General features: G+C 38.2%; 1 protein-coding gene across 2 annotated transcripts in view; it reads right to left on the reverse strand.

Annotated features, from left to right (window-relative positions):
- tspan4a (tetraspanin 4a) overlaps window positions 1-25118 on the reverse strand; it is a 146652-nt gene that overhangs the window by 38906 nt on the left and 82628 nt on the right. For both annotated transcript variants that reach the window (XM_065952702.1, XM_065952701.1), the window contains 2 exons: window positions 16478-16669; window positions 4485-4559 (listed from right to left, as the gene is read on the reverse strand). In XM_065952702.1, coding sequence (XP_065808774.1) covers window positions 4485-4559; window positions 16478-16669 — 267 coding nt within the window. The remainder of the gene's footprint in view (window positions 1-4484; window positions 4560-16477; window positions 16670-25118) is intronic.

Below are 25118 nucleotides of genomic sequence, written 5' to 3' on the forward strand. Positions count from 1 at the left end.
CGCTGTTTTAACAGTGCCCATAAGATCTGATTAAAGATTTGTCTTTACTTTGTTGTCACCTTATTCAGGCTCTTCTGCTTCTTGCAACCTTATAGCTCATTGGTATAATTTAAATTGACAGATACTGTAAAGTCTGGGAGTTCCTGCAGAAGATGTTTCCGTTTTATGTTGGCATGGGGCCAAAATAACATTTCACTTGTACAGTCTGCAAGATAGCTGACTGATTTACGACTACACTGCAAGCAATGAAGCAGCTACACTTTAATGAGTGGGCAGATTTACTACAGTAAGCTAAATACATAAGCAGATATATCAAGACAAGCATGGAAATTGTACCAACAAGCATTGCATTACAAAGAATTAATGAATATGAGAAGCCCATTAACTTAACTCTTAAATTGAAGGATAGTCAATGCACCGTTAGACTGTCATAAGATCAGACTTTCTTCAGGTCCTACTACCAGGACTACTTTTTCTACTCCACCACTCCTGCTTCTGTCATAACAATTGCAACATAAATATTACAAATGATAACTTCCATGAGAACAAGATTGTTGATTGTTCCCTAAACCTTAGGCACAATATCACTGGTGGTCTGCTGCTGTTATTTCTCCGTTTATGTTTGTCTGACGGGCTGATTTTCCCTTGAGGGGACGATAAAGCCAAGCAGACACGGCTGTAAACTCACACTGAGATAGCATAAAACACCCATGCATCAACTTTCAATATCACGCCGCTGAGTCAGGATCATTTTTATTCACTTTGACACTTTGAATCTCAGTGGTTCCCCTAAAGTTAACCCCATAGGACCTTTTCATCATCCAAAGGGACTAACAAAGTGAAACAAACGGTGACCGTTTCAGCCGCATGGAAGATGTGTGAGCTGTTTGATGTCGCTTCCAGCTGCGTCACGGAGCTTTTTATCACGTCTAAAGCAGGTGTAATAAACTGGACCAGTGAGCGTGACCATCCCTGAAGCCTGAGAAAGAGTTCATCAACATGCACCCACTGCTGCACTCTGTTTAAGTTATGGCGTCTGGAGGGCTTTGCACACTGTAGGAATGGCAGAGGCTTGTATACTCAGAACTGCAGGACCGCTTCAAAGGAGTTACCATGGTGATGGAGTAGCTAAAATCAGCATGTCCTGATGAATGGAGTTAAAGTAGATCAACAAAAACCATTGGACAATTTAAGTAAGATTTAAGTAATATCTTAAAGGATCTCATAAAATGCGGGTCCAGAAATATTTGTGTGCATGAAGATATTTGGGACAGTTTTGCTTTGCTTCTCCACATACAACATGTTTGCATGCCACATTTAAAGCAAATTCAGGCAAATAACTAATGTACTGTTTGTGGTTTTGGAGCACACTAGGTTTTGAATCAAGCATTTTTAAACGCTCAAACTAATCTTCCTCAACACCCTGTATACAATGTTTCAATTAGGTTTAAATGTTTTGAATGTGTGTTTTTTCACATCATCAAGTTTTTTGCATTACCTGGAAGTTAGAGTTGGTACAAAATAGCTGTAGAACTGTTTTTATCATATTCATCACTGTCACAGTAGCAGAGAGAAAAAAGCCAGGATTTATGCAGAACTATAACTGTTAATCCAATAAAAAAACACATTTTCATTTAGATCAAATCATCCATCATGCACAAGCATTTCTTTTCCCTGTTGTCAGTTAATTTCCTCATTACATGAAACATAACTTTAATTGTGTTTCCCTCTAAAACTAACAATGTAAAGCTGCAACCCACGGCAACAGAGATTCACTGTGTGTTTAATAACGAGCTCTAACATTGTAGGAAATTGCAGACATAGATCCCATATTCTTTTACAAAATAAAATCGATCTACAATGCAGTCATATTGATGCTTCTCTGGAGGCTCAAAACAAGGATTGCTTTGCTTAAAAAGTCTATTCGCCTGTCTCCATATCACAGTACATTTGGAAGGCATGTAGAGATCTGTCTAAGAATAATGAGTGTAAGAATAATGACAGTAAAGAAACTTTATATCACAATGAATGTTCAAGTTGAGTTTACAAAAGTTCAAAAAGCTCTTTGCAACATAATAAAACGACCAATAGTCTGAGATACTGCCGTTGTTCACTATTCCAACAGTGACCAAACTCAAACATTTACAAAGTAAACAAGTCCCATGCTGTTTGAAAAATATCAATGGAGGCACTGGTAATGGCGACCCATTCTTTACTGTGAGATCTCCCCTGGTGCACCCACTCTGCAGATCATCTGCCATCCGTAACTTCAGTGTTTTTTTTTTGGTTCCTAGTCCCCTCCTGGGTGGACAAGACTGAATAATTCAGGGGCTGAATAATGGGGTGCACTAAACATCAGGGAACACACATTTTACGAGAAAGGTGAGGCGTGACAAAAGAAAACATTCATTAAAAGCTAAACAGAAGAGGGTTGATTGGCTCATGGCCCAGTCCAGAAACTCTCATCAGGGCACACCACCAAAGACAAAGTTGGATGGGAATACAACACATTAGGCTATCGCATAATCACCCAAAAAAAACAACAATAACAAGGGGATAAAAGCCTGCACAGAGAAGCAACTCCAAGGTCTATGGTTGCAAATCTAATACAGACAGAAAGTGGGGGAAGTATCAAAGTAGGTTGTTATTTACAGAAATGTATGTACAAAGGCATTACAGTCAGAGTCGGCCTTGGCGTAAGTCTTCAGGGATAATGCTCTCTGTCCCAGTACATGAATAATGTAACACAAGTGGTTTTGAAATTACCAATGATTTATGGTTGGGATCTATGCTTATAGTCATCTCCTGGATGCAGTGGTCATTAAGGTCCTCTAGAGGGAGTTCTCTATACCATACATTATCTTCAGACCGCACCTGGGGACTTTTTTAGTTTAGAAAATTTCACTTTATCTTCTTTAAGGACACTTGAGTCTGTTTTATAGAATACATTTATCAGTTTTTTAAGTCAATGAAGGTTATTTAACACACAATTTATCTCATGACACTTAACATAAAGAGAAGGTCTACACTGTACTCTATAGACACCCAACATTATCCATCATGAAATAAGCACTCTGAAACAGAGGCAAGGAAAAACATCTTTTTAAAAGGCCAGACTCATTGGTGGACAGTTGTCTGCTGCGAGGACTCAGCAGAGCAAGCAGGAAAGAGTGTTATCTAAAATAAATAAAAGATGTCACATTTTGCTTACAGAAATAATTCTTTCCCACCTGACAGTGTATGGTGTAAAAAACGAATCACTTAGTTTCAACAAAAATAATCAAGTGCTTAATCTACAATGGAATGAATCCTTAGTGGCAGCCCTTTAATACATTTGAAATCTTAATTTAATAGGACATTGATAAAGGACCAACCATGAAATGATACAAAAGCAGCTGCCCATTCACTGCTGCTGTTCTTGTTTCTGCCTGTAATTAAATTTCAATCACTTGATTAAAACATAACAATACATGCGATGGACTTTTGATTCTGTTATTGTAACACATTCAGACTCTTTTGTTGTTAAATAATTCAACTGTAGTGAATAGAGCCAGCAGTAGCTCTCTATTAAAAGATAACAGAACAAACACAATTTTTTAAGAGCTTAGAGGCATTCTTCGCTGGAGGCACTTGGACCGTGATTAAAACTTGTTGAGTCATTCATAACATCAACACAGACTTAAAGAATGTAATTCCCTCCAGTGCTTTACTAATCTCACTAATACTCAAAGTCCGACTTATACCCGTTGTGAAGACGTTTGTTTCTGTATGTTTGATCGATGTTTAAGGTTGGATAAAAAAGCATTGTCAAAGCATACACAGTAGTCTTAATGGTTTGATAGTTTTCAAATTACAAAAATTAATTATTCTTATTGTAAATATGTCCAAACAAATAAAGAATACAGCCCTAAAAAGTTAATTAAGGCAAAGCTGGATGGGATTTTTTAAAATGCCCTTTAAATGCTTTATTAAAACCTGACCTGAAATGTGAAGGGATTACATATTCATATTAGGAGAGGGGCTGCTCAGTCGCTCCTTTTCTCTTGCCTGACTTGTTTATTTAGGAGGGAAATCATCCAAAATGGATGAGCTGAGATAAATTGAGATTTATTAACAAGGAGAGGAAATTGTGGACAGATTGTATTTTTTCCGGTCGCAGCCTTGAGATGTTTTCCTGAAGAAGTGTGTGTGTGTGTATGTGTGTGTATGTGTGTGTGTGTGTAGGGGGCACAGTACAATCATTTTTATTAAACTGATATGCATGCAGAATGTCAGCTGCCATGCCATCTCCTTATTCAACAAACAACACTGCATGTAGGAATGTCAAATAACCTGGATGCTAAGAGGCATCATTTTACCCGCCAGCATCTATCTGGAGCATCAGCAATCTGCATGACGCATGAGGGGCTTTTCTATAGCCGGGCTGATTCAGCTGCAGAGGAATAACAGAATATATCATGATGAGAGCAATCAAGGTGTCTTACCTCGTCTTGGTAGATGAAGAAAAGCATGATGGACAGAATCTCCAGGAAGAAGATGAGCAGGAGGAGGATGAAGAACTGCGGAGACACAAAGGGAAGAGAGAGAGAGGACAACTGAGTTATTTTTCATTAAATTCATCAGCGAGAAGGAGACCACATGGAGGAATATAGGTATCTGTCTGTGAAGAGTGAATGTAGTTTAAATTGAAGGAGATGAAAAAGGCAGTCGACACCAGTGTGTGTGAGGGACTGAAAGGTAAAAAAGTAAGAAAGAAAATGCCATAAAGTGTCAAGGAGAAGGATTTGGGGAAGTGGGGGCGATCGAAGCGCTGTAGATCGTTCAGCCTCGATTCTAAGTGACAGGTCAAGAGAGTAGAGAGAGAGGAGGCTGTGGCACAATCACAGCCAGCAGGACAGACCAGGAGAAGTGATATACAGTTTTTTTTCTCCATCCACTTCTGAATTTGTAAAAGGCACCACATTTTATTCTCCTTTATTCGCCAGCCGACCCCTTCCTCTCTGTGGCGGGCGGGATGAGCTGCTTGATGGGCGATACATCTTCTCCATGTGAGCCCATGTGAGCGCTTAAAACAGTTACGAGCTCATCCATCAGCGGCTCTGAGAGGACATGACTCTGTGCCTCACACATGAAAGTGACTGTCTGATCCAGGGAATGGGGACATATTTTGAGAGGCATGATGAAACGACGTTCCAGAGGGTCACACATAGAGCTCGATGAAATGGGTTCTAGATAATCAATTGAGGTCTGTAAACAAATACATCTACAAACATCTATGCTAAATTTATGCTCTGAGGAAAACAAAAATGGAAACGCAGCCTTAAGTAATGCTCTAGGAAAGGAAATGTCAGTGGGTTTGGCAATCATTGATAAAATATCTCAGGAACTTAGTAAATATTATTATAATAGTAAATATTATTATAAAGATAAATACATTGTCAAATCATAAACCCCATAAATAAGGGAATTTATTTCGGGGTCTAAATAGAAGGTATAATTTAACCATGTGGTCATTTGCTAAAACTACAACTTGAGCCCATACACTACTGGATCAAAAGAGATGTATGACTTACTGCCTTGTGTCCACAGGGCAAAATGGACAAAAGAATGACTTCCTCAAAGCTACCTTTATACCTCAGTTTAAGTTTCTTAGCATGTTTTCTAAATATAAGGATAGTCTATTCCTTGATCTTTAGGAAGATTTTTTTTGGTGGATAATTACAGATAATGCCATCTCCAACAGTATGTCATGTTTCTTTGTTCAGTTTGGACTCTGATTCCAAGAAAGAGTAAGATCAAATTTGTTTTAACAGATAGAAAGGGTTTCTATTTTCTGCCATTTCAAGTAGGCTAAGTAAGACAAAGCAGATGTACAGAAAACAAGCACTCTTAAGGCGCAAACCTGAGATGTTGCTCATGGTACAGCCTCAGTGCTACCAGCTTGTTTTTTTTAAATCTTTTTTTTTTTTTGTAGAGTGACGCACAGAAAACCTGGGACCCTCTCAGAGGATCAAACCATGTTTCATCAAAAGATAGAAGTAGCTTTTCAAAGAAATCATGGCCACATGTCCTCTGTGTATTACAGGCAATGCTTGCGAGTAGATGCGAGTGTTGCAAGTTCACAAGACTGGCATGGAGCAGGGCTGTCAGTCGCCCCTGAGGTCTCTTTGGCTGCACCTGCATGAATGAATCACTGAGCATGGAGACACTGAAAGGTGAGATACAGACGAGCTAACAGCATTTAGCCCATGGTGACTCATGCGCTTTTGAAAAGAGGCTCTCAAATAACTGTCTGAAATCAATTCTCCATTGTTCTGTCAGGCTTCATTGTCTGTACTTTGTGCTGTGTGTTGTGAGGCCAACTTCCAAAGTAGCTCCAATTTGTGAGTTTTTTTTTCTTTTCTTTATTGGAAATATGCTCAACTGTGGATAAAATTGATGCTTTTCATGCCGTTGAAAGGAAGGAGATTATGTGAAAATACAATTCAGTCAAGTAAAGCAGTACATAGTTTACCTAACTCTGAATACTTGACATTTTCATTCAAGGATCTTTCCCAGACAGCAGCAATATATGACTTATTTATGGACAATAGTTCTGCTACTGAAAATACATTTGAAAAATTGAATGATGCAGGCAGAAACACACTGAGAGATTTGCACAAAATGGCAAGTGTCAAGTTAAAATTCTTGACATTTCTTCAGTTTCAGATATTTCCTGACCTGACATGGATATCTGAATTTTTCTCGATGAGTGAGATTGAAGGGTCAACTGAGCAAGTACACTGCTGAATTTAGATTATGTGTCTGGTCCAAAGTTCCAGAGGAGAGTTGTGTTGCCAAAGGCACTTGAACCTTGCTGCAGTATGTGATAAGTTTTTGCTAGTTTTTCCACTGCATTCATTCTTAGCCACTAGAATGTAGAGAAGGTTTTAAACAGGCAGACAGAATCAATTTGACAGATATTCACCGCCCTGACTCCTATCACTTTACTTCTTGTGAAAATGGGATAGCAAACAAGTCAGTGCTCATGTCTGTTTGTGTAATTATTTCAAATCATGTAATTAAGTTAATAAAACTACTGAGGGATCAGTCATGTAAATTTCTTTTGACACAACAGGAGTCAACAGCAGTAATAGTAAGGATGAGATAACACAATGTCTGTAAAAGGAGCATCCAAATGTAATATTTAACTCTGGACATCAACCACCAGAAACTCCATTCATTACTTCTACCCTTTCAATCTTGTGTCGAGGCCATTTTTGAGGCCATTTTTGGGGCCATTCTAGTGTTGCTATTTTGGTCTTGTACAAAAAGCTGATGTTCCCATTATTCATCATGCTTACAAAACCACTGATTGGCTTGGCTTGTTTAATGGTCCTGTAAAACTGTCAATGGGCACAACAGCTGAACGTTCTGAACTGCTGAAAACATCAACAAATTGATCCCAAATCAATGGTTTTGAAAAAGGCTTCCAGCTGAACATAAGGCTGTAAATGGAGCCATGTGTTTAGACTCTCCATTGATAAAACATTCTATAATCACTGTAACAATCTCAAAATATCTCAGAATTTAGCTGCAGCTTCTTTACCAGCTAGTTGCAAATCTTTATCTGCATGTCATTGATTGGTATTACAAGGAGTCCTAATATTGATATTTTACTATCGATACAGTGCTTTTAAAACAAGAAGAATACATCAAGGAATTGAACCATAGAGTACCAGGGTCTAGGCCACAAAACTCGAGCCAGGGTTATGCTTGTCAGTTGTAGGCTACTGTTGAAATACGGCGTTTCAACATGGCATACTTTTAATAGACCCACTCCCTCTGTCAACAAAGGAGATCAATTGGAAGTTGCAAGACATATTATGTCACATTTCCAGGTGACTACATGTTGATAAAAACATAATTACTAATCCAATATTCAAATACTTCCAATATAACTCTCTAAATCTTACAAACCGACCAAGCTTTCTATTTTCCCATCTCCTTGTTTATGATTCCCCTCCTGCTTCATGGCTTCTTGCGCTACTGCTTCTCGTGTTTTTTTTTCTCTGAGATCATGCAACCAAACCAAAGAGCAAAGGGACATTGTTAGGAATGGGAAACTGATTCTCACCATCATCTGGAAAACAAACAGACTCTTCCCCTGCGGCTCTCTGAATATTCCCCATTAATTTACTCTCAATAGGAAATGTAACTCCTTCTTTAGACCTTAGGCATTAGGCAGATTGAATGGGACTACTTACCGGCAGAAGACTGCTTTCTGCTTCTTTAATACACTAAAAGGAAGCAAATGAATTAACATGGGGAATTTGTATTTGCAGGATTGAATGGGTTACTTTTATCAAGCAGGTTGCATACATTAACAGTAAATTATGAAAATCAATTTGTGAACTGTTTAGAAAGGCTAATGATGTTAACAGCAACAACAGAGTGCTAATTTAGCGCAGAAGAATCAATTTAGAAAACATTATTCATTGAAAAGAACAGATGTAACTTCCCCGTCATGTTAATATTAACAAAGAACATGGAAGCAGCTGGTGGTGAACAGGTCTCTTTCTCTGAGAAAGAAAAAAAGCTCTAATTGCGACATAAAATATAAAAAAGAGCATAATTTGTTTGAAATGACGTTGAGAAGCGGTCGCCTAACAAGACTGTAATGACATGCTTGTTTGTGTGACAGCAGGCAGCAGAAATACATTTGCATCTGTTCTACAGCCTTAATAGAGGTACTTTGTATTTAAAGTATGGTTTGCATCAATGTACAGAGGTAAAGTATTGAATCTAAAATTGCAGTTGTGTTTTTTTTTTCTGTGCTGGAATGTACTCGGTGTCCCACTTTGATAAATTATTATAAACAAAGACTCAGATCCCATTACACAAGGAGCAAAACAGGCTCGATATGTTTTTCCTGGATCGTCATTATTCAAGCTGGAATCTGTTATTCTGTTTGCAGCAGTGGCCTCCAGCAGCAGAACTACGGGGAAGATTTATAGGACATCAGAAAAAAAGGAAAAGAAAGAGGGCTCTAAACAGGTTTTCTATGGAGGAAAATGTTCTGCCGTTATTAAACTGTTGTCAAATGACGTTCTTATGATTTTCAATCTTATCGCTATTTACTGCCAGTGGTGGAAGAAGAGCCCAAATCATTTGCTTGAGTTAAAGTGCCGATCGAGCAAAAGTTCTTCATTACATGTAAAAGTCCTCATTCAAATTTTCTGGAAATAAATTTGCTAATACATCAGTATAATGCACTTAACATATCCAAAGTTAATGTACCTGTTCTGCAGGAAAAGTTGGTCTCTGTGATAGATTTGAAATTCTATATAACATTATTAGATTATTTACAGCAAAGACTTGATTCATAAGCAGTGTTAAAGAAGGCTTATGGAGCTAGTTTATACTTTATATGCAGTTAGTTCAGTGGTTCCCAACCTCAGGGTCGGCCCCCTCCAAAGGGTCAGCACATAAGTCTTAGGGGGTCATTGGGTTATGACTGAGGGAGAAAATAAGAAAACACTGACGTATGAATCGCTAATTTATATTCAGTTTGGACTTGTATTGTTTTACTTGTGAAATATTGGACAGTTGTACCCTTTCTGTTATAAAAGTTAAAGATTTAAAGGATGAATCATTCTCAAGGCAAGACTTCTCAAATGTAGAGGAGAAGAAGCCAAAAGTGTAGAATTAACATATGACCTCCAAGTATACTGTAGTACCTCAAAATTGTAAAGTAAGGTGCAGTGCCTTAGAGTAATTTCCTTCCACCACTGTGCACGCATGGAATAGTAAGGAATCTATATATAAATCATCACACGTGTCAGTTTTCTGTATGTTGTAGGAAGGCTGCTTTCATCCCCCACATCCCTCCCTTCATTATGTACTCACGCAGAGCAAAGAAAGAGAGATCTTTTTTTACCTTTATGTCTTATCACCAGAAAACCCTGAGAACTTCAAACCAGGGAACATGTGCAATGTCTTTCTTCCCACTACTCTTCCATTGCATGTCAAATGAGAAACAAAACATATTTTCCAAATGGAAACTTCCAGGGCTGAGAATAGATCTAAAACAAAATGTGCCAAAAAATAAAAATAAATGCAGTTCTTTGAATGGCCACTTGAGGCTGACTCTAAATTGGGTCAATCCTCATTAGGTCCCTTATTAAACATGTTTGCAGCCTGGTTTAAACCAAAGGTTTTTTTTCCCCCCTTCAACTCAATTATCTTTCATGTCAACAATAAAGGGGTTTAAATTTTGTATAATTGATCAGTTTAAGTTATATAATCACTAAAGGGAATGTGTAATTAGGGGTGTGGTTAGTTTGAGTAACACGTGAATACAGCTTGCTGTTGGCTAGACAACAGCTCAGCTTATTCCTTCACTGATTTTACTCCTCAGCCGTGTTTGCGTTGTTGGTGTCTTTTGAGTATTATCCGTACAAATATTGGTTAAATAATATTGCTCGCTCTGTGATTTACTGTACTGAAGGACTGCCCAGGAAGCTTGTGCTACAGCATCAGTCCTTGCTCTCTCACCAGAGACACAAGCGACTAACTTCAACAAAGCTACTTTTCACCGGCTCTCTTAGTTTCTGGAGTTTAATTAATGAACAACTACAGTGAGCTGCCACCACAAATAGAAATAGAAATACAAAGCTTTTTTATTACAAACCTGTTTTTATTGTATTAAAACGATTCAAATGGCTCTTAAATACTTTTCATATTTTGTTGTAGTCATGGAGGGACAATGTCCTGCTGTTTTTTGTTCCATTAAAATTTATGTATTGTGACATTTTATGAGCCACAGCTGGTCTGTACTGTAACTGACTTTATGAGGGAACAAAAACCTACAGGAAACCAAAACTTCTCAAGGACCACAATAGAGCTCCTTAGGGTTAAGCTTTATTTATTTTATTTTTTTTAAGTATGTTTGCAGCTTTTTCTTTTGCAGGAGAGCAGCTCATAGCACAGAAACCATTAGACATCAGTCCCTTGAGAGAGTTCTGATGTCATATTAACTCTACTGTCATATATCTGAAGCACACTAGCTTTTGATTAGTCACTGAGGTCAATATGCAGATTGCACATATTAAAAATTTTTTTTTATATAACACACTCCCCTGCCTTGCTTGCATATACTGATGTTATTTATTATATGTCTTGTTTGGCCAGCAGTGCTGATGGCCCCTGTTTAGCAGAGATTGATGCCTTAGCAGGGCTGCAGGATGAGAACTATAATCAAACTCCTGGCACAGGGATTGATTCCTCCATGTTCATCCATACTGTGATTTCCTCACGGAGTTAAGGCTACGGCGTTCTTTGTGTGTGTGTTGACAGTCCAATATGAGACCGGTGAAGCAGCAATGTCAAGAGCACAATCCTCCAGCACCTCGTGAATCAATACCTTTTGGAATCCTGCAGCCTGGAGCGGAGCTAGAGGGAAGCCTTTGAGGTTATACACCTGTTCTTTTGATGTGGGGGGTCTAATCATTAACAGGCTCTAAATCTCAGACCTGCTCTCTGTTAACAATTTTATTCCATTCACACCACGATGTCCTCACCTTTCTCACTAATTTGTGAGCAGATCAGGTCACAGACCCACCACACCTCCTCTGTGCCCTCTAACCTGCATTAGTATTGACCGACAGTACTCACTGGTGCGAAACATGACTTTAATTACCCATTGCCCTGATGAAATGCTCTTATTTTCTGTTTATAAAGACAGAGCATAGCATGTTGTTCCAAAAAGTAGTTAAATGTTATGACTGGCATAACACTTGAATATTGACAAGTGTGTTTTTCTTTAAGCACCTGAAAGACAAAAGTTTCTCTAGAAGGCCTTTTTTCCCCTTTGGAATAAACAACACAAAATAGTTGTAGTTGAGAAGCAAAAATGTGTTTTTATTAATTAATAGTTTTATATTAATAGTAGCTGATTGTATAAAACATGGACGTCATTGGTTTGCTGAAGAGGTGTTATCGAGACCTACAATTAGGACTGTCGCAGTAACCGCAAAAATGAATGACCACGATATTAACCAGCCAGCCACGGAGCATGGCAGGCCACCATCACCGGCACATGTGAAGTCACCTCAATCCACTTCCTGTTCAGATGGAAACAGTGCCAACTGCATTGGTACCTAAACTGAATGTAACTTCACCCCTTTGGAAACAGTTTTGCTTTCAGCCATTTGAAAAAGGAGACCCAGCTAATTTAGATGAGGCAATTTGTAAAATCTGCGTCAAAAAGATCCCTGTTAAACGAGGAAACGCATCCAATTTCAGATCTTAACTAGTAAATAGAGTCTGGCCTGCAAGACTATTTTTATTATTTTTATCATGTATTTTCTTCTTAACAGCAACAATGCAATGATTATCAGTGACAGACACAAACATTCTCACCAAACAACGGTGTGAGAGCAGCTGGAAACTTCTTTCAAATTGATTTAGCTATTGCTTAACTCTGATTGGAACACAGGTATATGACATCATCTTTTCAATTTTTGCTTTATTTGCAAAAATATAATTGAATAGGAGGAGGGTGCATTTTCCAGACATTGTAATGTCAGAAGAATAGCTTTGTGTTTTGGGAAACTTACTCAATCCGTTGTCTTGAGAGTTACAATATCTCTCAGTTCAATTTAAGTTTGAACCAGTAGCCAGGTAGCTTAGCTTAGCATGAGGACATCAAACAATGAAGAATGCCTTTATCAGAGGTCACTAAGTCTGCCTACCAGCGCCTCTGAAACTCATTAATTAACAGGATGTATCTCCATGTGCAGTAATGACAAGTTGTGGTTTTATGGGGTCTGTTTGGATGCTCCATTTCTGGACCTGCTGCAGCTACTTCCTGATGTGTTGCTGGTTGCCTGGCAATTCTCTAATAAGATAGAACTCCAATTAGGTTCTGCTTAGGAGAAGAAGACAGCCTCAGTTACTGCATATGAGAAACACTTTGTTCATATAATTGGGAGCAAAACACTACACCATAGTTACAGAACTGAACCAAAGTTGAAGTCAAAATTAGAAACTGAAGCTTTAAATACATGCATATTTGATCAGGTTACTACACAGTGTGACTGCAGCAGACACGATTGAATTTTAAACTCAGTGATTGAATCTTTGTGACCAAAGTGCACCTTAGAACTCAAATCCAACTTTTCTGCTTAAGTTGGCAGGCTTGTATCTGTGCTTTGACTTCTTTTGGATCGAAGAACTAGATTTTTCTTTTTAAAAAGCCTTGGAAGAGCTCCAACAGTCATTCAATATTGTCTATGCAGAAAAAAGAACAGGACTTCTTCCAGCATCATGCACACCTGAAATATCTTCCTACATCCTTTTCAAAGTCGTTTGATCTAACTTTGGCAGAAAATGCTGTTCTTACCATTTACAATATGTTTCTGCATCAGATAATATTCAGGCTGTTTTAAGGCCTCCTTTTTTTCCCAAACAAATACTTCAACAACATTTCTTTATGAGTACTTTGTTTGATGGCTTCAGCAATACTTCTGCCCTCAAAATCAGGAGAAAACAGACTGGCCATTTGTTTAAAAAATGTGTATAAAGTTTTAAATTAATTTTAAAGCTAAAAATGTCTTTGAGACCATTCAGAAGAGAAAATGCAAAAGCTTATTTTGAGAACTGTAAACCGGTAACTGCGATGTTTGTTGTTGCAAATGAGTATGCACACAAAGGCAATAATACGTGTGCCAGCACAGAGCAACAGTAATTCCTCAAACATATCACAGGGATGTTTCAATCCTCAGTGTCCCTCATCAGTGATCAACATGATAATTAGCCATGAATCTTCAAGGCAGAGACGTCTTTTCTAATCTCCGTGCAGAACAGTTAGCTCTGTCACTCATTAAAGCACACTTCTAATTTGCCCGGTCTCATTATATTGACACAGCGCTGGATTTAGTCTGGTCACTGTGGGGAAAATGTCATGGATCATACTAATGATCGACACCGAGACTTTTTCCCACAGAGCTCATAATTGCTTCCTCCTGCTGTGCCATTTTTCTAATGATTAATGCTATTTTCCCCCCTGACAGAATTATTCTTTGTGATAAATGCTGCACAGCGTCGTGGCCTGATTACATCAGCTTTTGTTTGTTTATTAATCATCAATGCTGTCAGGATCTGGGGGTTACACTTCATCAGGTATACCTGGTTTGAAATAGAGGCTTTAAGCACAAACTTTGTTCAAATTAGAGCAAAAAAAAAGTTCAATATTTGATGTCAAACACTCCCTGTGGCCTGATTTTCATGTAAGTGAGTATAAATATCTCTTTTTCCCAATGGCAAACTCAGGTTCAGAGTCCTCTGCTGGAAAAATAAAATTCAACATGACTTTTCTCCAAATGATAATTATCTACATATCATGCTGGCTGCTTATTTATAGTTGAATGATTTTTAAAATTTCTTCCATAATTTTGACTTCTGTCCATGTTAATCTCATATTTACATTTCATTGAAGGATGATAATTTAAGCATATTTTTCAGCAAATTATATATTTGTTGTTAGTATTACTCTATGTGAAATGGTCAATTGCATTTGTGGCTTTTGAGAAATTTTAACTGTTGTTTCACATATTTACTGCAGATTAAACTCTAAATAATAAGCATCAGAAATAATTCTTATTCATTTTTGATCTAAATGTTGGAGATTTATGACCAAAAATTATTTTTTTATATGAGAACTAGTGAATTTATTTGCAAAAATGGGGCGACGCCTGAGAACTGGTCCAGGCAGACAACTCGAGCTACACTGGTTTCACACTGATATGCTTCATTCTCACAATCTCCCCTAACACACATCCTCCTAATTGGGCGGTCTCTCATCTCATCTTTATCATTGCTTTGCTGTTTATACCAGTGCTGCACTTAAATCCCCCCACCAACCCAGCATCCACCTGCAAGCACCGTGGGGGTTTAAGATTTAATGTCATCACTCCCTAATTTCTGCATGTTAAATAAATCTGCGAGGACTGATGAGGTCAGAGCCTGACGCCAAACATTAACTATGATCTGCTGCTGCAATAAATATTTCAAACAATACAAACGTGAGTTGTCTGACTGAAGTATAGTAGGATTCATGCCACTAAAAACTACAGTATCTGCACTTATCGACTGACAATAAGTGGTATGATAAGTGGTCATGGTCATGAAGCACTGCTCTCTTCTGTGATTACAATGTTGCTGTCAATACTTCAGGATGAGAGACAGCAGCTGAATGGAAACCATCGAACAAACAAGCAGATGTACTGAGAGCAGCAAAAACCATCTCCAGACATGAATCTAAATAAAAACAGAGTAACTATGTCAGCAGGGGTTCCATGTTCAAGGAGGTCAGCTCCTCTGACAACAGGGCATGACACCCAATTTACCCAAATACTGAAGAGCAGTTTTCCATTATAAGCCCAGGAAGGCCATACATTTTTATTTACATCTTTGAACCATTGAAACAGTATTTATCTGTATTGCAACATGTTTTGCATTTTTTTTAGTATTTATGAAAACAGATTTGGAACCGTATTTAAAACACAAGGCATACATAGGTATGGCCATTCAATGATGGAAAAGATGTTAATGCTGTTAGTATGACCTGCTCCAGGGTTAATGTAGGACAATTTGGCTTCGATAGAGACAGGGATTTTAAAAGTTTCCATTCAAATTTCACCTAAGGACATGTAGTGATTTAATTAGAAGCTTATTGCAAGATATTTAAGTAACTACACTTGGGTTGGGGTTGGTATTTGGTAATTATTTTTCCGGTTTGAGGACACAGTTTCAAAGTTTGTTTACACTTTGAGGTCATATAATTGGACTAATCTGTGTCAGTCTGTGAAGCGCATGTTCGTATAAGCCATGGATATGTATAGTCATCACTATTGTTATTGATTGTCAGTAAGAAATAATTAACCTTTATGTTGACGCATTGTCCATAATATAGCAACTCGTCCAACAATCCAAAAACAATGTAACAACTGTTCACACATTCTGTTTTTCATCAATATGCATGTCTTTAGATTAGTTAACAAATGAGATCGTGGGTTTCTGTCATTACTGTCCTACTTTTGTCTTTTAGGCGATAATGACTACTGAAACTTATAATTACTGTGCAGTCCTGCTCCTGTTTATCACAAACAATTCTTTTACATGCTAATTGAAAGAGTGGTTGTGCAGATGATATTTTTCTCAACCAAACAACAGCTGTTCACAGCAGTGATTGTAAAAGCTTTGAAGAAATGGATACAGGTTGAATCTGCAGTGTGTCTGAACAATCAGTGAGAATAAGAGGGAAAAAGATATATATCTTGCTAAATTGGAATGTGGAGTTGTTATTGATGTTTTGGTAACGTCAACAACAACAAAGTGATATATAAGAATGTGGCGTCATAACATCAGCGCAACCTTTAGTCTTCAAGGTTTCAATCAGCCTTTGCATCACAAACCTTTCATGCAAACGTCTTACCGTGAGCAGCAGAGGACGGCTCTCCTTGACAGCTCCCACACAGCCCAGACAGCCAATCACCATGATGATTGTCCCCACTGCGATGAGCAGGTTGGCTGCCGACAGGGAGGGAAGGGATGATGACAGGGTGGCAAAGTTTCCCTGGGTCACTGAGAGCCAGACTCCCACCCCCAGTATGCCACATCCTCCCAACTGCAAGGAGAAACACAAACAGGCATAAAGCCGTCAGTGTGCAAACAACAAAGTCAAACGCTCACCCGAAACATCAACACAGTCAAACGTGGTGGTGCATAAAAATATGGTCAGCCTTTTTTGTGGCTCTGGGTTTGTTTTTTAAAATGCATGCAAGTGAGGGTGTGCAAGGTTGAATAGGAAAACAAAACTAAAAAAATCACTTGTCAAATACTCAAAGAGCTGCAGCAGTCAGAGTTAAGGATGAAAAGAGGATGCAGAGCAAAGCAACACAAGCCTTTAAATAAATAGTTATATGTTTAGGAAGAATATGTTTATTTGCTTTTCTGCAGAGACTTAGTAAGAAAATCGATTTACTATCACATCTGTCGGGCCCGTTTTAAACGGCAGTCAGCAGCTTATTATGTAAGCTTAGCACGACCACATCAAACAGGAGTAAACTGTTCTCCTGACGTTGTGGAAAAGTAGCAAAATGACAAACTGTGGGTTAGACAATCAAACAATTTGTAATAATAAAGCACAAAATTAATCAAAAGTTCACTCAAGACACTTTACAAAAAGAGCCAGTCCAGACGTGTACAAAAGAAAAGTACTCATTTTTAGATTTGCCACAGAGACCCAACATAAATCCAGCATGACTAAGCACTTAGCAACATTTGGCAACAGTGTTAGGCCTAGTCCACACTTAGGCGGGTATTTTTGATTGCACATCGTTTTCACTTTTGTTTGCATGAGATTAGTGCGATAGCAGACGTAATTAAACTGTTACTGGTTTTAATGTTGCTAACTTGACTTTTTTACATGCTAACACATAACATACACAGTTGCTCTCCCACTATGCCTACGAGCTGAGGCGCCTAAATGGACAACTTTGTCGATGAAATGGTCATCGCAGAGGAATGGCGAGAAACTTTTAGCATGTCAAGGACGTTGTTTTTGATTTGGAATGCTCCTGACAGCCGTAACAGTGTGTTTTGCGTTTTCATGTGGACTAGACCTTAAGCTAAAACTTCTAACAGGCAGAGACCTCAAACAGAACCAGACTCCATGGTGAACAGCCATCTATCACAACTGGATGTACAGAAAATAGAGAGATTGAGGGAGATGGGTGAAGACAGACAAGGCAGGGTTATATGTTTCTTGCCAGCTAACAGTAACTTCATTACACCTGGCTACATACTTGGTCTAAGTGTTGTCAATCCTTTCATCTAACTCCAACGGAAAATAAAAAAACAAGTTATCTTCAGTAGGACTTGACTATAGATAAGAATAAAACTATATTATTTTAACACTCGATTGATGACCAATTGTTTCCTTATTATACGTGTTTCCTTATTACACAGAATTATTACAAAAAAAAGTGAGAGAGCTGTAAATATTTAACTCAAAGGATGAACCTGAGGATATTTAATTCATCAGAAAATGTTGATGACTGTCACGATGGAACATATAAACTCACATTTAAAAAAATCTAACTCTGGTGACTCACAGGAAGTCATTAGCATATTACCGCACCTTACAGTATGTGTTTGTTTGACTACTTTGGTGTCATGAAGAGCTCTCAAAGACAAAACTGTTCATGAGTATTATAAGTCCTGACTGCAACAGGACTAACTGAAGATTAATCAATCACTCTGTCAATCATTCAGATGTATTCATAAAGTGCTTTCAAAAATAGCAGCAGCTGACCAAAGTACAGTAGTGTAGAAGCCAAATTTAACAGTACTGTACATAAGAACCAAGCACTACAGGGATAAAAAAAAAGGAAAGACACATAAGCATAAACACAGTATAGCAAGCATCCTGAAAGTGGATCACGTGGAGTCCACTACTACGAAGTTGGGAAAGGCCATTCAAGGCATGAAAAACAAAGAGAGCAACCTTAAATCATCCAAAAGCATATTTAGAGAGGCTAGGAGTGATATGCTCCCTCCCTGACTTTCTGGAGTCAGTCAGCAGCATTTTGGACAAGCTGCAGGCAGGACAGGAATGACTAACAAATACCAGCGTGTACAGTGAATTACTTTCATAAAGCGGAAAAAAAACTGACAACCTAAGTTTGTCAGGGACAACAATCTGATTTTTTGATAGGAATTGACCAACTCAGGACAGTAACCCCAATAATCAAGACTATTTAAATGGCCCATTTCTGACCTTGAGTAATGCAGATAGCATTGGTAGCAACCCTGAAACCAGACTGAAATTTATCCAGGAAAGTAATTTGATGATGTGGCAACATTTTCCACATAAAAAAAAAAAAAATAATAATAATTTTAAACATAAAAATGACATTTTGGGGTCTTGTTATAGCCTTACAAAAAGGCATACTTGTCACAATGACTTTGAATCTCAACTGATGTGATGGAGTTTAGGTTTGGCGTTTGTTAAGAGGCTGCATATTTAAAGCAGGCTGGAATAGTGCCAGTAGCAATAAAAGGATGAAACAAGGGTTTCTTTCTGTAACATAGGAAATATACTGTAGATTCTGTGTGATCGCGATCTAATTTGTTTTTTAACGAGGACATTCTCTTTTATCTTTCTGATGTATCATGGAAATTCTCTGCACTCGTGCTGACACGTTAGCATGTTTACCAAATGATCTTGCATAATTATATAGGTTGCTTAAATAGATCCCTTTGAAAATTGTTTGCTCACATCTAGCATACTAAATTAATAATACGTATGCTTTTAAATTCATATTCTGGTCCCTAACAGTCATTTGCTTAACTGTAACACCACAAACAAACAAAGACACACCAGAGTTTGGTTAGAGGCAAACTGAGCGCCTTCTTTTGAAGTGGACTTGGACCTGTTTTTTTGTCTGCACCAAAATTCTACAGACAGTCTCGCACACACACACACGCACGCACGCACGCACGCACACGCACACGCACACGCACACGCACACGCACACGCACACGCACACGCACACGCACACGCACACGCACACACACACACACACATATACATACACTCACACCAGAGTCTGCTGGGACTAAACCTATAGATGTTAAAGCACCATGACATATTCAGTCTGTAGCCAATAACCCTTATTAGTCAAAATCAAGTGTCTTTATTGAGACCTTGATTCAATTTTAATTGAACAGTTTTTCAAATGACTACTTGTACCAAAGCAGAATTAACCTATAAATGTTATGTCCTTGGATACATTTCTGGATTGAGAACTGGGGGAAATATTTTGGTTCATTGACAGTTTCTTCCAGTTTCTACCTCGACTGTCGCAGAAAATTGACAGAAGGTTATTTCAGGAGAATTTCATGAGGATTGTCTCTGAACTTCTCCTGATGTGGTTGTTCACACATGCACCTCACAGCTGGAGACTATCTCTGTCAGACAGGAGGAGGGTTGGTGGGTCTCCTGAGGCAAGACATGATGTAAGAAGAACGACATGGAAGTGGTGGATGAAGCGACAGAGTCTGCTATACGATGGTATATTGAGAATGTATGTCTATATATATATTAACGCTTTGTGTAGTTAGACAGCATCATGCTATCAACAAAAGAGCATGGAAGAACATACTTGCAAACAGACAACCTAATACAGCCTGTGGTTGTGCACCAATCGCAGGGAATAAACGTCACCACCCCCTCCCACTAGCTCAAGTTGAATTCTCCTGATTATATCCTGCTGGGTTCTCACATAAGCTCACTCTGACTTCATGTGGAAAATATACTAGGGGGCTGGCAGGAGAAACTGCAGATAGAGTCCGAATGAAAAATATGGCTTTTTGCGTTCACAAATGCAGCTTGATTGTTACACTTGAGACACTGGGAGGTGATTGGGGAGGATAAATGCTTACACAGTGCAGAACGTGGACTCCAGAGACATGTTTTACATGCACAGTCCCAGTTCTAGCTGTAGTTACCTTTAAGCAACAAAAGCACTTTGGTTGGGGTTAAAGATAGAATAAGCTTTAACAATCACTCTTCCTTTAATGATTCACATCTTTGCTGAAGTTTCTTGACTTAAACCAAGATGACAGTCTTTCCCCTGACAATGACCAAGCGCTACCAGCAACTAAATATAACCAGGACATTTTTGAGTATGTGGTACACAGATACTACTACAAGCAGAAACTGTATTTGCAAATGAGATGTTTTGGAGAATAAAAAGAAATACTTTGTAATTGAACTATTTCCAGTTTCAACATTTTTTAAAGTTGTGTTTTTAGACGTTTCATCCTTATGTTTATATAGTTAACCTGCTCTGCATGTTGTTCCCTTTAAAACAAGTCTCTGTTCCAAATGAGTTGAACTCTACGAACCAGAGATTGTCTCATTTTGAAATATGAAAATGTTTTGGTCTTAATGGCCTGCAATTCTCCTAATATTTCAAAGTAAGGAGGTATGAATTTCCCACTAAAATAACTGAACTGTGATATCAGAGTAATTACCACCTTTATTAAAGAGGTTGGCTTTTTAATATGCAAGACCATTTACAGTCAGTTGGGGCTGATGTTTGAAGAATTCAGCTGCTCTGGGAGGATATTTTTATCTCTGGAGTCCAAAGCCTGTGTGGATCCTGTTTTTCTGCTTTGAATTTCTAAAGAACGGCATCATGTTTGCCTTGAGAGGAGCAGAATGATAGTGAGAGAGAAAAACATAAACACATTTATGACGCACATTAGTAAAGACTTAAAGACTTATCTATAGGAAACATCCATGCACGGTCTAACCAGCGTCTCCCCAGAACTCCCAGTGGCTTAAGATTTACACAGCTTCATACGTGATTATTGTTCTCATCCAAAACTTTTCTTTCTATTTCCAGCTTCAACATGAGATCTTATTTAATGAGGTTTTGAGCCAGAAGTAGGCCAAGGCAGAAATGAGAAAGCACTCATATGAGGCACCATTCATTGAGGCAGGTTTCTGTTCACTATCCAGCTCGGCTGGGAGATTTCAGCTGCTCTCAAATTAACAGTCTTTGGGTCAGTGTCACTCACAAAGGACCCTTATGATGCCCCCGAGTATACATTATTCTCTAATGAAGATTGGCCGCAGTAAAAGGGTGAAGGATGAAAAGGGAACCAAGGGATTTGATGGCACTTAACATTTGAAGTCAGATTCTTAAGCTCATTGGAGAGAAGTATATAACCACTTTGATGCATGGGGTTACACTTCACATACATGGAGCATGTAAACTGCATGACATATTTCTTCAGGAGTTATCAGCCAGAGACAGATTCATTCACAGACGCTGAAGAAAAAGGCAGAAATAAAGCAATGTGCTACAGAAGTGATTAACTGAGAACTTTCCATTGCAAGCGTCATTCAGTTAATGTTAATAATAGAAAAGGAGCCATATGTTTAGCATCTGGTGCACAAGAGGAAGAAGTGCAATCAATGAGACCAGCAGGGGTATAAAGGAAGAGGAGGGTTTTCTGTTCTTGTAAAGGCAGCATCAGTCAAAAAATAATTGTATTCCTGAAAAGCATTTTTCATGATAATTGTTGGTATACCTAGTTGACACAAGTTTAAATGCCTTCGTAGACATAAAAAGAAGTGTTTTATTTCATTTTTTCACTTCCACTTTGGATCATGCTTCTGAAATATGCTGGATTGACCAATCAGTTTTCTTGCAACACAAATCCACCAAACACTTTGTGTGATCTAACTTTCCTCATATCACCTTTATCGACATGTTTTTGCCTTGCTCAAATATTACTTTAGCATTTCTAATTATTCTTTTTTTTTTATTTAAGCTTCTGGCCTATTTACTGATCAGAAACGAATGGGTCCATGTTTTATCCCCATTATAAATGAGGGACAGGTGTCATGGCAAGCACCCTTGGCTTGCTGATCATTTGGGCTAAATTAATTCAGCCCCCAGGCTTCTGACTTTTGACCAATGACACATCTGTCACTGAGAATACATCCATGATTTTACAGTCTGTACTTCAAACCCAGTCTCTAGGGCCAAGTTCCTGCTTTGTTTTGGCCATCCATCCAGGCTGACTTTTTGGCCTTTATACCTTGTCACTAAAAGCTGTTTCTCTAATATTGAGTCTGGTGTGCTTACATCACAATTCAAAGTCTGGTGTATCTCATGCGGGGGCTCAACGGTACCTTGTCCATCTGTATGAGACACTGGCACCTATAACAAAGTGTCTGCATTTGATGTTTAGGGAATGAGCGCAGGCTGGTAGGATGTATTAGGGTTTCTTTTGAATCTGTTTTGCCCCCACACTACAGTGACTGATCTGACATGAAAAGAGTCTCCTCTTCCACTTGAAATCTGCCGAATCTTTGTTTTTCTAATGATTTATTAATCCTATTTTATTTTCTTTGTGAATAAAAGATAATAGCATTGACGTCTTTCATCATTACATAACCAAAGTTTTCAAAATGTGGTCTAGTTTTGTTCTCTTCGATTTGAGATTTTCCTCCCAGTTTTCCTTTCACTCCGGTCACAGTAGCTTAAAATTTTACACTATATTGAAGTGTTTAAAGTTGATGTAGCCATCTGGAGTGCCTCTTCTTCTCACAGCAGGTTTGAAGCCGAGCCTCCGGGGAGAATATACAGTTTTCTTCAATAAATACCTTCAACAAAACTTCCTTTACTGTATCGGAGTTGAGCAGAAATATCCATACGGTTATTTTTACAAGCATGCAGTACATTCCATTCTCCTTTCAATGTATAACACAGGTTGATTTTTTAATTACTACTTTCACACTACAGGACTATCAGGGCTCTGATCGTATAGCAATTATAAGTCCTGGAGAATACATGGAATTAGAATAAGTGTATGATTAAGGTCATACTTCTTATACATATATGAATTATATGTGAAGCTCCTGGGGTTAATGAAGAGCCAAGAAAAGCGTTTCATGGGCGGCACAGGGAGAATTGTTAGTGTGAGTTTTCATTCTTCATGTTTTATTTCTCTTTTGACGCTTTGATGTTCAAACCATGTGTGAAGTTTGTCCCAAAAGAGTGAATTCTGCTCCTAAAACCTGCTCTACAGCCTGGTGGTGGAGTCTGAAGGTTGTTGGTTTTGATATATTTTACACTTGATCTGATTAGACCTCACAGTGCTTTTTATTTATAAAAATGTTTAAAAAATCAGGTAGGTAGGATGTTTTTCAGACCAAAAGTGATAGGGATCAGACTTTGAATCCGAGCCCCTCTGGGCTGATGTGTTACAATAAAGGATGGCCATATCAACCATTTTTTAACCCTGATCCTGAGGCAAGGTTTTAACCTATATTCCTATGAGGGGCTTATTCTGAAATGTGAAGGTCCCAGTTCAATCTATTAACTTGATGAGTAAATTATTAATATGAGAAAGAAAGAAATCTGTGACTCCTGAACTTGTTGTATAATAAGAGAAAAATTAATGTTTAACTTCTTATTAGCAAAAACAAATGTGGGAACTATAAAAGCACTAATTGTTCTTTTTCTTCACAAATGATCTCTGCATGGATACAAACACTTGCTTGCAGAAATTCCAGTCTTTGTTTAGAGAAACCAGCATTGACTGATAGTTAGCGATGGGTACCGAAATCCAGTACGAATATGGTACCTGTAATAACATATCCGAATGCTACCAGGCCGACTCACGACACAGATTACGGTGCTTAATTTTGGGGGGATATGAAAGATGAAAGAGGTGTGTCTGAAGAGAGCATTTGTTTAGGTCTGAATATCATGCACAGTAAGCCTTTACGTCTATGCACAGCTGGGATGTTGATTTTCAGTCAGATGGAAACTTAAGAGCAACACTTAATTTGAGAGTCATTTGATTTAAAAAATGTAACCTAATAGACATTTTATAACTGATTTGCCTGATGAGGCACAAAATTAACTTTCAGTAATTAAAATGTAAATGGCCACAACAGCTCAAAAGTGAAATTTTAATAGAACTCGAACTTTTTTAAAACTGTGTTGGCCTAAGACACTCATGTATCCAATCTTTTGGTCAACATGTTTCATTTGCCTAATGTTTACTGTATGTATCTGACATTTGTATTTATATCTACACTCAGCTCACACTCTTATCTGATGTCTGAGCACTTTTAGAGAACAAGACAGAGCTGCCAACATTAAACTGCAGCTAAGATTGTGTCTGAAGCTGCTCAATAATATTTGAATTGTACATAATCAGTTGAAAATCACTGTACAAAACAGAGCCGAGTACGTTCCTGTTCAACACAACAAGTTCACACTTCAAAATAATCAAGAACATTTGAAAGCTCCAACAAACAGTGGCTCCTTCTGAGGACGTATTTAGTGATGTATTGAGGTCATGTAAAGTTTATTAAACTTTTCATTTTGTTTCAGAAAACTAGATAGTTTCTTTTAAGCCAGATGCTCTTTGTTTGTTTATTTATTTGTTTGTGCTGGGAATTTGTGAATGTTGTCCGCCGTAGCGAAAGTAACGTTGAATAATTAAACGATCCTTTGGCTTGGAGGATATGTCTTTTGCTG

Source organism: Labrus bergylta, chromosome 3 (genome assembly GCF_963930695.1).
Source record: "Labrus bergylta chromosome 3, fLabBer1.1, whole genome shotgun sequence".
NCBI classification, from domain to species: Eukaryota; Metazoa; Chordata; class Actinopteri; order Labriformes; family Labridae; genus Labrus; species Labrus bergylta.